Source organism: Pterocles gutturalis, unplaced genomic scaffold (assembly GCF_000699245.1).
Source record: "Pterocles gutturalis isolate BGI_N339 unplaced genomic scaffold, ASM69924v1 scaffold49634, whole genome shotgun sequence".
NCBI classification, from domain to species: domain Eukaryota; kingdom Metazoa; phylum Chordata; class Aves; order Pterocliformes; family Pteroclidae; genus Pterocles; species Pterocles gutturalis.
Window position 1 is genome coordinate 18218 of NW_010135092.1, and position 16386 is coordinate 34603.

Here is a 16386-nt window from a genome sequence, read left to right on the forward strand (position 1 = left end):
AGACCGGTGGCCCCTCCAGCCAAGGAGCTGGCCAAGGAGCTGGGAATGTCCCTCTAACCTCCACGTGCCACCAAGAGAGATACTATTGGGTGCTTTAAGTTCTACAGGGTTGTATCTGGTTTGGTAAGGCAAAGAAAACCAGCATTATTGCTTTTATATATTGCTTTCTCAAGGGTATTTTAGAGGTAGGAAGGACTCGTAACACATGAAGAAGTGGATCTTTGTGCTTGCTGATTTTGCAGCAGGTGGGAACGCAGCCCTTCCTGCACACAGCCTTCCCCGCACCCCCGCCCCCACTCTCCATTTGCCAGCAAAGGTCCTCTTGGGCATTAAACTAGCCACTGTTCAGGCAAAGAACTTCATTTACAAAAGCTTGCCCAAACGGAGTCAGTGACTCCTCTAACAAGGGAGCACCAAAGCGGGTGAGAGCAGCCCCTCGACAGGCAGGAGCCAAAATCTCCAGGTGAGCCCCATCCCTGTAGAGATGGGTCCTGTACTCAAAGGTGCACACACACAGCTCTGGGGGTACCACTGCCCCAGTGGATTTGGGTTTCTCCATTCATATTTTTCTCAACTTTTAAATGTTTTGTTCTTTCCTGTGGGAGCCCCAGGCAGAAAAAAGGGGAAACAAACTGACTGGCTACAAGAGGAGGCAGTGACCCTGACTGTGTGGGAAGGTACAACATAACCCATTTGATCCAAGTAAAGAAATATAATTTTAAACTCTTTCTACAATGGCAATCATGCATGTTACATCCAACAATTGTGATAAAACTAATTAGACAGAAGTGCAATTTTGGTGTCTGCTTCCTTTTTAAGAGCACAAATTCTCACAGACATGTAGGCTGCAAAATACCCATTGAACTGAAATGCCCGATCCCTCAGCTGAGGACATCCTGCTCAACATATCTCTTCAGGAAAGACCTGGGTAAATAAACATTTCCTGGAGGGCAAACAAGACAAACCAACATGGTTTGCTAAGGTCATCATTCCAGGCTAGTCCTCCCCCACAGAGACCTCTGAGATGCACAGATCCCCAGTTTGGCTGTGTTACAGTGAGCTACTGAGGTGTACCAACCACCACACTGCTATCCAGGTTGCTCAGCTGCCCTCATTCCATTCTGGGGCATGGACCCCGGTTCATGTCCCATGGCAGCTGTGGCACAGGGGCTGTGTGATGCTGGCCTGGGTCTCACGCTGACATGGAGCTGGGACAAGGCCACCGGTACAGCAATGGGAAGTGAGAATTGCTCTAGGTACTAGCATGGGGTTTCAAGCTGCCCTGTCTAGATTTACACTTCCTATGTAACCACTTGTATCGTACAAGTGTCTCCCCAAAATCACGCCAGAAGTGATTTCATAGGTTAAACCCCTGTGACTCGCACTGTGCCTGGAAGTGACCTAAGAAGAGAGTAATTTGTTGAGCACCCTCCCAAGGGTATCAGACGCTCACTTCTGCTCCAGCCCTGGAGCCTGCCCTTTGCTCAAGCATCCCTTTAGTTTTTCGTCATCCAGTTTGTCACAGAAACTTTTCCTCAGCATGTCCACTATTTTCTCCTGTATGTATTGTCGTTAATAGCAATGATCTGCACAAGAAGATCGTGTTCCCTCTTATTGTCTCCCTTTCACGCAAAAGGTGGCATAAATGGCACCTTGGGTATTTCTGTAGATAATAGATAATAACAACAGAGTATTCATTGCTGTGTGTAAACTCTTAAAGATCTTCCTGCTTCTCAGGGCAAGTGCAGCTTGTTTCCTTGTCAGCGGTTTCCAGCTACTCATCCACCCTTATGAACTGGGGCTAACAGATATGACCAATTTCTCATCCATGGCAGGACGAACCGCTTCCATTGTCTCCAGCTTGTAGGCAAATGCCAAGTTTCCACTCTGGGACCTCATCCAGCTACTTCTAGGATTGGTATCATCAGAGAGATTTCCAGTGTGGTCATTGCTGAAAGGCAGCTCCTTGCTACCTTACCCAATCCATTGCAGGAAAAGTCAGACACTACCAACTTTTTTTTTTTTTTTTTTTTTTGGACTGTTACCAGTTTCATGGTTTGATATGCCTTCTGCATTTGACAGCTCAGTGAAAAGAATCTGCAGATGATCTATTTAATTTAGAATATCTTGAATTTTTCACTGGATGAAAATACAGTATTTGCAGCATTTTATTAAAATCTCTCAGTTCTCAGGTCCTCCAGTTTCCTCCTTGAGATATTCTCTGCCCAAAGGATTATTTCGGTATGCTGATCTTCCAGCCAAACTAGAAGCCCCCTCTTTCTAGGTTAAGGTCTGGGCACAAAACAATACCCTTGAAAATCTGGTGATTCTTACATCTCTGTAGCATGTCTGGGGGGAGAAGAAATGACACTTGCAATAGACCTTCAGACAGAGACAACATAGTACTGGGTACCCAGACCAATGTAATTATATCAGCGATGTAATGAAAAAATAACTTCTTGCTATGAAATTCCCCTTCCAAAAGAAAAGACACTTATATTAGCTTGATTTTTCCTTCACCATATGGGATTTGGGGTTGTAAACGTTCTTCTGTTAGCACAGGCAGAGGAGGAACTACCTCATTCCAAAGGTGAGGTGCACTGAACTATGTGTAAATATAAAGCAAAGAAGCAAAGATATAAGTAGAGGGTTCAGAAAAGAAGAGAAATTGTTAGTGTACAAAGATGATCTAAGGCAGATATTGTCAACACAGTGACTTCGCAGGGCTGACTGTGTTCTGATAAAGGAGGTGGTTGGAATGTGGGCCAAAACCATCAGAAAGAGAATGCTAGAAAAACTAAACATTAGCAGTTAGAAACTGGCCTGTAAAGGGAGGTTTCTAATTCAGATAGGAGTTTATGGAGGCAGCTAAGAGGCTAACACATTTGAAAACGTAGTAGCCTTCCTCTTAGGCTACCCAGTAACAAAAGCTTACTAAAACTCCTCTGCTGCCAGAAGGAGGGTTTCTTGGCAGTAAGCAAAATGCTTTTGCTGGCCACAGGTATCTCCCAAAAGGATTTTGGCATAGCTGCCTTAGAACAATATGACCAAAACTGTTGAACAAATGGCTTTATTTATGAATAGGAACAGCCCTCTGAAACTGCCTATAAACCATTTATTTTTATTGCCAAAGTGGGCCTGGCAATGGCAGCAATTATTTCAGCTGCATATGCACATTTGCAAATGGAATCCAAACCTGAGAGAGCTGTGATGGCTGGAGAGAGCTTTGGTGGTGTGGCTGCACATGGTCTCTGAAGAGCATTTGACAACAACACAGGGGAGCTACATCAAAAACAAAGACTTACATCATCTGACTTTAAATACATGTTTAGTCTCTGGTGACATGTGGCTCACAACTGCCAGAACTCGTGTTGAAGAGGAGACCCTGCACCAGTTAACAAAGGTGCCAAGATGCTGTATTTCCAGTCCCTGTTATGAGTTTAAAAGGGAATTACCAGGACCAAGCAGATCACCAATCAAAAATGGTAAATAGTGAAGCTTTACAAAGCACAGACTTAAAGGATACAAGAATCATACAGGGTCGTGCAAGAGTCTTCCCTGAAGGGATGCTACATCACACGGGCGAAGGTGCTGCCTGACGCTGGAGCTGCACACAGCCGTCGCCATACCCCTCCACCGCGAGCCAGAAGCCAGCTCTGGCCCCAAGCCCTCCTTGTGCAGTACAGCTTGTGTCCCTGCACCAAAACCAGGGAAACCACAGCCAAACTGCCACTGGGGAACAGCCCTCTGGCACATGAGAATACCCACTGGCAGGGGCCAAACCCATGCCAGAGTCTGTGCAAGCAATTAAATGGTTCAAGTGATCTCATGCCATTACTGAAGGCACTGTACCCATGCCGTGTTGTATCCAGCCACAGAGACTCACCTCACAAAATCTCTCCTTTCCTCTTTTCTGAGGAAAATAACTTTTTCTGCTTATATCGTGCTCCAGTCTTCTACACCCACAGCTGAAGTAGTGAATGGATATTATGTTGTGTGTGCACTTCTCAAGTGAGTGATAAAAATGCCCTATTATACTTGTTTTGTACCATCCCATGCTTCTAAACCTCTGCACAAGTTATTGTGCCTTTACTGTAACCTAGAGACATTGTGTGGCTTTTTGAATGAAAAATCAAAAGCATTCAGCACTGGAGATACTACAAACATATTTCATTTGATTAATTAAAAAGAACTCTCAAAGGAAATATTTGATTTCTTGCACCATCCCTGAACATTATGCACTCGCATGACCTCTAACCTTTCATTCCCTACAGAGTACTTGCACAAAATCCTCAGGGTAGAGTATATTATAAGAGCCATGGAAAGAATGCAGTTGTGCATTTCAACCCCCATGTCCTCAGTTACTACCATGTAATTTATGTATTGCAAAAATGACAGGTTTTCCTTTCAGTAGCACAAACATCTTGACCTTGTATAAGGTTCACTTGATGTGGCAAAGGTCCTTGGTTTGGTAGCTTTCACATCTCAGCTTAAATTTGCTGATTCAAAATGAAGCTTCATGATGTCAAAACAAAGCTGCTCGATTTGTGTAAGCCCCATACGATGAGAATAAATGTCATTTTATTAGCCGTATATTATCTGGGCTAGAGAGGAGATTTATTTTCTTGTGATTGTTTAACTCAATGACAGAGCTCTCGTTTATTACCATTGTCACTGTAATTAATTAGAAAGATCTTATAAAAATAACCTGGCATTCTGATCTAAGCTCCAAGTCATTTTTTCCTTATGTTTAAATCAGTACAGGCCATTGGTTTTGAGGCATTATTTTCGTTCACTCCAACCAAGATCCTGGCCATATGAGTCCATCATTTAGTCTCTCTCTTTATGATACATCTTGAGGCACTTGGTGTGCACCGTTGCTCACTGGACTGAGTACTTACTCGGTGGTCAAAGGTGAATGGTTAGCGAGCACAGCTCCATGAGGGACAGCAGCAGACCACCACACAGAAGTATGATTTGCGTGGACTTCAGACTGCCTCATCTGCAGTGAAAAGTAAACAAATGAGTTAAGAAGTCATTTTGAGAGGACACTCATAAAACTTCCCAGCCACCATGTAACCCATTTGCACCAAATCTGAAACATTTGAGGAATGTTTTTATTTTTAAAAAATGTTGTTGGGGAAATCCCTCATGGCTTTTTAAAATATAGGACTCTCCTGTGGCTACATGAATCTGAAGCTTCCGTCTTTCTCTTAGGCTACCACCTCCATACAACAGGACCTGGAAAATCTCCACCAGTGCAAGACTGCTGTAAACCTTATGGAATATCAAACATCGTGTCAACTGATATGTGCTACAAGGTCTTGCAGAGAGACAGACAATAAGGCATGACATTAGCTCATTAATTCACAGTTCTAGATCTTATAATATATATCTGCAATTTCCTTTACAGTTTTAGCTTCTCGTATTCGGTGTACATAAAATGAGAGATGTGTATCTAAAATCATATGTTTAGTAACTTAGCGTTTCTTTTTTCTTACTTTTCTCACATGGCCATCTAAACTTGCTGTCTAATGTGCCACTATTTATAATAAGATCAGCTATTTTAACTGCTCAAGTATTATGCATATAATGAATTGTTTTTAGAAAGTCTCCAGGTCCTCCATATCATCACTCAAAATGAAAAGGACTCCTTTTTAATTAAATAGTGGGAGCTGTTCCATGAAATACTGACAGTGCAGAAAATTTTTGAGAAGTTAAATAATAACTAAAGATAATTGAGAGTTGTTAGAAGGGAATACTGGAATTGTAGATATTTGGAACTTGCCTGCATTATATGATAACTGATATAAATTTAGTTTCAGACTTTAAAAAATGGCACTTGCAAAGAAAGGAGACTAAATAACTATACACAGAACATGTAGAAAACTTTCCACCAATCCTATCTTCCATTTTGTCTGAATCTGAGCTTTTTTAAAATGCTTTCACGTATAAAATGTTATTAGGGATATTCTTTATGATATTCTGCTTCATACTGCACTGCAGACGCTGAATCCAGTCCTCATGTCCTCTTCTCTTCCCTTTCTGAAAAGTTTTGCCCTTTTCAGGAGAAAGACAAGGGAGAAAGAAAAGGGCTATGCACACAGCACTACCACATTCCTCATAGGTACTGACTGCAGGGTAGAGCCTCTGGTCATGGAGAAGGGAAAAGGAGCTCCTACAAGCTCGTGCAGAAGTGTCCCTCCTTCCGGGAGGCAGCAGTTTCCTTCCTTTCCTGAGAAATTGCCTTCCAGCATGGAAGTGGCAAACATTTCATAAAAGCTCCCTATAAACAATATTTTCAAATGTTGTCATTCTTATTCCCTCTTTCTTAATTTTGCCACTTGAATATTGTCATATACTACCAGGGATTTTTGTGTCATTTTCTAAACAAATATTAAGCATCTAGAGTGAAGAGCACGTCATGGAAGTTTACTTGTCCTGCCTTCCTCCTTCTTTCATGACTAGAAGAAAGCCTTTTTTTTTTTTTTTCCAGGGATCAAGAAAAAGGAAATAAATGTATGAATCACTCCCTTGGGCCTCATTTTTCTGGCCTCTGCTCTGGAAAGCATGTAAACATGGGCTACTGCCTTTCCCTCTTTGGGGGAGTTTTGGGCGTTCGTATCATTAAGAATGCGATTAGGTCCCATCCCAATTAGTGTTGCTTTTTTCAGTTGATTTTTCCTATGGAGCTTAACAAGCAATCACAGTAAAATGTTTTATGTGAACTCTTTACTGAAGGAGAGTCAGCTTGTTGATGGTTTAAAGCGAGGGAAAATTTCAAAGAAAATCACTTCTAGGGGTAGTGAAGGGAATTTGTATTCATGGTCCAACAAACAGGAAAATAATGAGAGCTTGTGAAGAGGTGAGAAGTTTCATGAAACAAATTTAAACAAAGGCACTAGGCTGAGACATTGTTTTGATAAAGAGAAATTGCATGAGTTGTATGAATGTAAACAATTAAGATGTTTGTACTTAATAATTTTTGAGGGAAAAAGGAAACTGAGATTTTGTGTAACATTCTGTGCATTATGACATTTGTGGGAATACTCTAAAATATGTGCAGGATATCTCCATTTTTAAATCCCTATTTCTCTACAGCAAATGCTCAGGCTGAAGAAAGGTACTTCAAAGGCAGTGTAAACTGAGTGAAATGCACCTACCTTGTGGGTATCCTAGGCATTACCTACAGCAACATAACAAGGGCTCTACATTGCTTTCAAAAGGAGCTGAAAGAACAGAATAATGAGAGCATTAAGCTGCCAGCATTGCTTCTTGAACAAGAGGGGTCACCTGAGCTCAGTAGCTATTTAACAGTGAGGCAGATAGATGTCTAATACTAAAGCTGCTGCCTGGGCACCCCTGCTGCACCAGACCTATGCACCGCACCTCCCCTAGGGCTGTGGATCCTGCGATGGGACAATCTGTCCTCCAAAAGCTTTGAATTTATGTCTAACTTTACTTGTGCAGAAATTAGATGCACTGAATTCTCATTTTCTTTCTGATTGTTCACACAGTAAATTAGTTTGGAGATGAGTGTGCCACATTGGGATGCCCTGCACTGCTGCCCCGTGCAGCCAGAGCAGCTCTGCACTCGGATGAGGCTCCTGAGTGGGATGGAAAACAGTGTGTGGAGCTGTGTTATGAATTGCTTGGACTTCAGTTCTCCAGTTCAATTCTGGATTTTGAATGATAGTTATAAACTATGGCTTGATCTAAACTCAGCACCTGTGAAAATCAGACCACCATCCATTTTTCACCTTGAGTCATGCATTACAATGAAAATCAATCAGACTTTTTTTCCAAATCAGTGGGTTTTTTACAAAGTTGACACAACACTGTTCTGTAACATTGGCCTGGTTTCGGCTGGGACAGAGTTAACTTTCTTCATAGTAACTAGTAAGAGGCTGTGTTTCAGATTTGTGCTGAGGAGAAGGCTGATCACACACTGATGTTTATAGCTGCTGCCAGGACAGTCAAGGACTTTTCAGCTTCTCTGCTGTGCCAGTGTCTGCAGGGGCAGGAGAAGCTGGGAGGGAGCTCAGCCCCAATTACTAGCTTCAGATTTGATCTTAAGTTTAGGATTGAGACCCAACTTGGCCAATGGTCTATTCCATATCATACATGTCATGCCCAGTATATAGATGAGGCTCTGTCTGGAAGTTCTCTCTCTTGCTCAGCATTGTCTCCCTCTGGGTCACCCCTCTCTCAGGGTCATCTTGATCTCTCAGACACTCAGGCTCTTATCTCTTTTCTGGAATTGTGGTTTTGGGACTCTCCCTGCTCTGGGATTGTTAGCCAGGAACAGGCTGAGTCTTGGTCATGAAGTGGTGAACAGTATCACTGTGTATCACTCATTTGTATATTTGTATATGTTACTATTATTATCATTATTATTATTGTTTTCAATATTATTGTCACTTAGTTATTAAGTTGTTCTTATCTCAACCCATGAGTCTCTTTTCCCTTTACCCCTTTAATTCTCTCCCCGGTGCCTGGAAGGGAGAATGGTGAGCAAGTGGTTGTTGTAGCCTTTGGCTGCTAGTCAGAATCAAAACTGTGGCAGTCCTTTTAGATAACTAAACTATCCTGGTTAGCTCCGTCAGTAGAGCATGGGACTCCTAATTCCGGGGTTATGTGTTTGAGCCCCATGTTGAGCACCAAAAAGGCTCAGCCCGTTCCTGCCCAACTATCCCAGAGCAGGGAGAGTCCTGTAAACCACATTCCAGGAACAGTTGAGACTGGTTTGCCCATGACCAGCTTTCATTATATTTTCTCCTCTCCATCCCACCAGGGGGCGGGGGGGGAGTGGGCAAGCGGCCACATGGTGCTTCGTTGCCAGCTGGGCCTAAAACATGACAAACAGACAATTGCTTGAATGCTACTGACATTGAAAGCATGGAGCTGTGAAGGTGTTCAGAGTATTGTCACAGTTTTCCCAACATCGAAGCATGCTATTAAACGACAGAAAACACTTCTAAGAAAGGACACATGATATTTACAGAAGTAATGAATCAAGCTTTGCACATAACTTTTGCACAGAACCATATTAAATGCAGCTACATCCTCGTAAATTTCTTGTTGGTGACATACAGTGTTTCAGAACAGTGTAATTTTTAGCCCGTTCATTTGGGGTGACCATAAATGACTGGAGTTTGCATGAAGAATGCACAAATACTGTGACAAGCAGGGAAATAGCAAGACAATTTTAATGACTTGTGCGTGCCTCTTTTCTATTTCTTGGTAATTACCAATTTGCTGTGTGATTAAATCAAAGACTGCTCTTCAGGAAGAAATAGGAAGAAATTAAAAAGTGGCAAACAGAAGACTTTAGCCCAAAGTAAATAATGTCAAAGACTGTAAGCTAATGGCGGATGCCTCATCGGTTGTGAAATAAACACTTTCCGGGTTGACATTTAGGATCAAAACACATCCTGAATTGTAAAGATGCTGCTATTAGAAAAGGGGAATTGTTTCTGCATTCTCAGACAGGCTGACACCTCTTCTTGGGCAGACTTGCAGGGGTATGTCTAAATCTGTATTGAGACACTTTGGCCATCATCGAGACAGGATTCGTGAGGTGCCCATGCAACAGATTTGAAAGGCCTGCTTAGCTGCTGGTAGAGGCTCCTGGAGAGAAAGAAAGACCAGCGCTAACTCTAGGAAGGCCTGGCAGGGCGGAGCCACTGTTGCCTAAGCGCGCCTGTGGAGCCTGCTTGGAGCACGCACAGCCACCACAACAGAGAGTAGGAGATGCAGCCAAGGAGTATGGGGAAGGACGAAGAAGCAGATGCCTGCAGGGTGAGGCATGAGTTGGCACCAGAGGGTCTGCCTGCCCCATTAATGAGGAGGGCTCTCTCTGGGAATATGGAGCAAGGCTTATCAGAGGCCGTAGTTTAGCCCTGTTTGGGAACTGGCAGGGATTTTAACAGCTGGAGCTTCTGAAGCGGCCAAACTGACCCCAACACAGCCCCGACCTCAAAGATGAACTTGAGAGGGTCAGAAGTGATACATCTCACCTCATAACTATGTCATACACAACATGAGCTTCCACTGGAAAAAATGTGAACTTTGATTTCAGTGGGGGTTTAAGCTGGAATTTTTTTTTTCCAAATTGTTACTACGCATTTCCCAAACTTTTTCCCAAGTCTGCTCAGTATAATAAAGAAACATGAATGTTTCCCATATGAATCAAACAAGGTTTATAGGTTTTACAAGTTTTATTGACATGTGGCACCGAGTGCCTGCCATAATGAAGGAAATTCATGTCAGTGGGAATATTAGAAATTAAAAAAAAAAGAAGGTGATTTATTAGGAGCGGTATCTCTTCTTAAAGCTGTCTGAAATTTATAAGAATTTTCCAGTGTCTTTCTAAAGATATTGCTGATTTTCATATCCACATGTGAGCAACATGGAATATTATAATTGCTCCACACTGTTGTCAAAATGGTTCTGCATAGATATACTGTATTAAGGAAGCCCTTTTATTAATGGTACTCTTTTATTAATGATACTGTACTTGGCAAAGGACCCAGGAACTGTATCAGTGAGAGAACCATTTAGAAACGTGTTTATTTTAAATTTTCAAGTTGGAGTCTCCTGTTTCACTGGGGTTACATGATTGTAGGTCTTGTGATCTTAGCGGAATTACTCCTAACTTACACTGGCAGAACTGAGTACATTCAAACCTTAGAGAGCCACTGGCAATACCAGTAGCATAAAAAGCTCTGGCTTTAGTATGGTACTTAGGAATGAGCTGGGAGATTTCAGGACTGGGAGAAGACAGGACACCTGGAAAGTTAGTTTCTGGGAATACTCAGAAACTTCGGAGATAGAGTTTTAGGTAGTTTATATACCTATCAAACTAATTACATAGTTTATTTTAGCTAATTATGTTTTGGGCAGGGATCCAAACCTTAGTTAGGCAGGATAGGTGGAGAGACATACATATTTTATCTATGAGATAAACCGAGTTAGTAGCAAAGCTCGTGAAAGAGGGCAAGAAAAAGCACTCTTGTCATCATTGTTGGTACAATTTACAGTAACACTGTGGAAGGGGAGATTTCAAAGTTTTGTATGAAAATATCACTTTTACAATGTTAATCTGATTTATTTTAAGGTTGCATTTGATTTTTTCATGTGTACTTGAAGACATTATTAACTTGGCTATAACCCATCTTTCTCTTAAATTGATCTATCAAGGATGAAACCTCCTGCTCCTCAAAACTACAATAGATGTTCCTCATGTATGTATCAGATCAGCAACAGTTAAAAAAAGAAAATATAGCCTTGAGGGTAATGAACTAGCCAGAGTCATCAAAATAAATTATTATGGCCAAATATTAAATCTGTGAAGACAACGATCCAGCAATACCAATTCCTGAAGATGCTGCCTAGTCCAATGCTGTTTATTCCAAGGTAGCATTTCTATTAGATTTAAAAGTTACCACAAAATTTCCAGGAACTTCTGACTGACAAAGAATATTTTTCATCTTCAATTTACAGTCTTTGTGAAAAAGGAACTTGAAAAAAATGTCCTGCAATCATTTGTGTCTGAATGTGCATCAAATTTGTTTATAATAACCACTGCAGTGGTTTACCTGCAGTGTTTCTGGATGACTAAGCCTATGCTTTAAATAATAGCATGAATGTAGGTAAGGACACAGGACTGTGAAGAAATCTCCTCCATTGCTGAGGGTTACTGAATCCCACCCTTTTTTCTCTATTTCATATGTTACTATTTCATTGTATACTCTCTTCCTTATGAAGCAGAAATGAAGCTTGAAATACACTGAGCTTGGGTGAAATTTTTCACCCGGGCACTTGGACTTTAGGCAGGTGAAGAGAGGTGGTTTGGGAGGAAAAAACACCTACCCTCAAGAGTTTTCCTGTACTCCATGTACCTTTGAGACGTATATGGCATCGGGACATCCACTGACCCTGCCCTCCTTGTTCCGTCCCCAGTCCAGTTTGTAAAACTTCTTGGCCATGCATCAGTCCCTGTTCCTTTGTGTATTGAGGTACACTGGGCAATTCTGAGATTTTTAGTTAATTCTCAAATGGTAACTTTGCAAAGGTGGTGTTAGGAAAGGGTAGAGGATCAATTTTTTTTCAGGCAAATAAATAGAGTAACTTGGCTGAAGCTCTTATTGCAAAGGAAGGCTGCTATATTTCTATGACTCTGAGGTTTAAGGTGGGAATTATCTGTGATGGATGCCATTCTCTATTAATTTCTGGCAAAAAGGTACTTCATTTATATTCACCTGAGTGAAGCATTGGATCATTCCACAGCCTCCTTAGTAAATGAAATGGATCTTCTCTTTTGTATTCAATGTCAGGTTGAACCATAGTGGTAAAAAAAATAACAATTTAATATAACTTCAGCACCTTTGATTCTCCCATTAGCTCCCCACTTCACCTTAACACAGAGAATGTGATGAAAAACAGTGAGACATCAGGAATAGATATGCTGATACTAAACTATTAATTTGTTTGAAAAATAACAGGGCTTTCTTCCTTTCTAACTTCTGCTGTTTACACTGGGGACTACCCAGGCCTTTTATGACACAACCACAGAAACAGACAAGTGCGTCGTATAGCTTGCAAACTGATGAAACTCTGTCTTATTTGATTTACAGTCCTTATTTTCCCAGAACCACTGTGCAGGCGGTTAGAAGACACTAAAGAAGAGATTTTTAAATGCTGCTTGTTTAGTCTGCTCTTGTATTTTGCAGCTGACACCAGTCTTGGAACAGATGATGTTTACGATGATAAAGGGTGTCAGTGTGATGTGTCAGTAGAAGATCTCACCCCTGCTCTTAAAACTGTCATCAGAGCAATCAGGTGAGTAAAAAATACTGAACTAATAAATATTTGAGATTTCTTTAATTAAGATATGAATTAGCTGCATGTCAAATAATAAAATGGTAGTTAGTTGAACTTATTACATGGCTATATTTATTACAGAACTAACGCTAATATAGTTTATTGACACTTCCTTTTCACCATTGTTTTATTTATAAGTCAAAATATTTTATCTGTTCTGTTCTTTTCAATGTCTAAAAATGTTACATTATTTTCTTTAGAAAAGAAAGAGAGTAACGAATGTTGGTTTCCACTGTATTTGCTGTAATCCAAATTACTGCAATCCAGTTTGATGTAGTTTTACTGAATGTGTATCACTTTGCCTGGAAAAGTTATTTCCTTTAAAAGTTTATGTTTTTATTGCATTTCTGTATTCCTGAAACTGTTTGTCAGGTCTCATGACTTTCATTTCAACTTTCTTCTGGTAACAGCAGAATAATTACATTCATTCAACTGTGCAAAGCTTGCCTGCCACTATCCATTGAACTAAATATAACCCCAATAATTTAAAACTAATAGTCCCTTCTTTTCCAAGAAAGTAGCAAACTGCATTGAAACTTATAAAATAACCTGTATTGAAAGCTTAAACTTATTATTCACCCTCCTGAGACTGACAAGGCTCTTAATCTTCCTGAATATTTTGAAGTGCAAATCCTGACAGGCCAAATCCTCCCCATAAAGACTACCTTGACAAGCAAAGAGAGCTCGGGCATTCCCTCTCTGCTGACAGCAAACCCAAGGTGTTCTTGCTGGGGGTCACCCCACCAGCTCTGCACCACAGACACAGCAGTGCCCAGCACCCTTCATGCAGGCAGGCAGGCAGCAGCCACAGGGGATTTCTGCAAAACCCTATGGAAAGACTATGTTTTCCTGCAGGGAGACTCTCTCCTTAGTTTGCTCAGCACTATGGGAAGAAAGAACTCAAGCTCTTTGTCAAATAATTTCATATGGTAACAAGCTATGGGCTACTTATATTTTCTTCCCCTTTTCCACTGATTGCCAATGAAGACATATAGTGAGTAAGGCTGTTTCTAATACTTTTCTACTAGCACCGACAGCTTGACAGATCATTTGCAGATGTCTGTGCCAACCATTTTTCCAGCCTGTGTGGAAATGACCTCACAGGACATGTCAAATACCAGGTCCATGGCCACAGCCACAGCAACTGGCAACTCAAATGTCACCACCAATAACCATCTCTTGCCAGCAGGATACAGAAATCATTCTACACAGTGGACACCCATCAACAAGGCAGACCTATTCCTTCAAATGGAAAATGTTCAAATGAGGAACAATCAGCATAACTTGTTGGCTCTGGTGCCAAAGATCCTTGTCTGCGATGTTGCATTTTAAACAGACAGGTTGACTCTTGGCTCCAAGTGCACTTTGCCACTGTACTGGCAAGTGATACCAATGGTCATCTCATTCTTAATACTGTCCAAATTCCTTAAGATCAACTTCACATTTTAATACTAAATTCACGGAGCTTGTTTTCAAAGGCAGCTGCTGGATTGTTCAATGCATCATCTGCTTCTTTCTTGGTTCTTTTGGAAATTATCAGCCCAAATGGAAAGTAACCAAATGTGAAGGACCCAGCTGGCAAGCTTTTTGCACAGTGCCTTCCACAGAAGTGTTCTAATAAGAAAAGCAAAGATGCAACAGTGTGATTGTTTCAGACATAGAATCATAGAATCACAGAATGGTTTGGGTTGGAAGGGACCTTAAAGATCATCGAGTTCCAACCCCCCTGTCACAGGCAGGGACACCTCCCACTAGCCCAGGTTGCTCAAAGCCTCATCCAGCCTGGCCTTGAACCCCTCCAGGGATGGGGCATCCACAGCTTCTCTGGGCAACCTGGGCCACTGCCTCACCACCTTCACAGTAAAGAATTTCTTCCTAATGTCTAATCTAAATCTGCCCTCTTTCAGCTTATACCCATTACCCCTTGTCCTCTCACTACACTCCCTGATACAGAGTGCCTCCCCATCTCTCCTGTAGCCCCCCTTTCAGCACTGGAAGGCCGCTATACAGTCCCCCTGGAGCCTTCTCTTCTCCAGGCTGAACAACCCCAACTCTCTCAGCCTGTCCTCATATGGGAGGTGCTCCAGCCCTCTGACCATCTTTGTGGCCTCCTCTGGACCTGCTCCAACAGCTCAATGTCCTTCTTGTTTTGGGGGACCCAGACCTGGATACAGGACTCCAGGTGAGGTCTGACGAGCGCAGAGCAGAGGGGAGAGTCAACCTTTTAGATTACCTCCAGCTTTTTCTCTGCACACTTGGCTTACCAAAAGCCAACTCATTTCACCTCTGAGGCCGAGAACAGCAATTCTGCATCTCCACTTGCTAACAACTAGCCACGCATCTCTCCCATATCTCCCTGCACATACGCCTTGCTTCAGAAACATACCTTTGTTTGAGATCTGTAAAGCAGTAAAATGCAATGATCTTCAGACTTTTTTAAAATGCTATACCTTAATCACTCAAAATCAAGAGACTGATAATTCAGTTCATCAGGTAGCTGATACTCCTCTTTCTGATTATTCAGAGTATCTGTTACCTGACTACACTGGGATCTATGCAAACATCTGAAGAAGGATCTGAGACACTATATAGTAACTGTAGAATTTCAAGATGATAACATCTGCCTATATGGAAACTTTGTGCCTCATTTTGAAGTTTGTTTTTAGCAACGGCTTTGAATTGCAAAGGCAGTGGGGGAGGGTGAAGGCTGTTTTTCCTTTCTTGCTGGTATACAGGAGCAGATGAAGACAGAAGGTGCTTGAATAGCTTCATTAGACGCTATGCAAAAGACCCCAAATGTAAGCACATACAGTTGAATCTACTCTGGCTACATCACCTTGAAAATCTACAATAAGGGAGAGTAATACTTTTTTCCTGCTTAGAGCTGCGTGCAAATTGCTTTACAATGACACAAAGGGTCCATTTGTTTTGTGGAAAAAATGAAATTAGCAAAATCAATTCAGGTCTGTGGGTTTACAGAGGTAGGGCCTCTCAGTTTTGGAATCAGAAAGAACTGGGGTTATTTTTCTGTGAAAAGACTCTAGAATCTTCTGGTTACTCTAAGGTTGGACAGCTTTAAAATAGCAAAAGCAAAAACTAGTTTATTTATAAACTTTAATTTTAGTAATTTCAAAGTGTACTGCTTCAGTTTTGACTTTGTTTACTCACATTTTTTCCCACTTTTTTTTCCTACTTTATTCTTCAAAACAACTTGTTGATTTTAAACAAACAAACCCCCAAACTTTCATTTTTAAATGGGGAAAACAGGAGATGGAGTAAATAGTCCTTTCCTGAAAAAGTTCTTAACATATTAGCCCTTTCCAACAACAGGACTCACAACCAGTCCTACTGTAGACCCCCTGGGAAGACCTGTCTGGTAACACATCAAGCTGTCAGCCTCCCAAGCACCCCAGGATGAGGCTTCCACAGCCCATCTCTTGTGCTGCCCTCTCGAGCCCCCTTAGTACAAACTCTCTGTCAAGAAAGATCAAATGAGGCAGT

General features: G+C 41.6%; 1 protein-coding gene across 1 annotated transcript in view; it reads left to right on the top strand.

Moving 5' to 3' along the window:
* Positions 1-16386, top strand: part of LOC104467841 (potassium voltage-gated channel subfamily KQT member 5-like) — a 39006-nt gene that overhangs the window by 15854 nt on the left and 6766 nt on the right. Inside the window, exon 6 of the mRNA XM_010081778.1 lies at positions 12735-12843. Within this exon, the coding sequence (XP_010080080.1) occupies positions 12735-12843 (109 nt within the window). The remainder of the gene's footprint in view (positions 1-12734; positions 12844-16386) is intronic.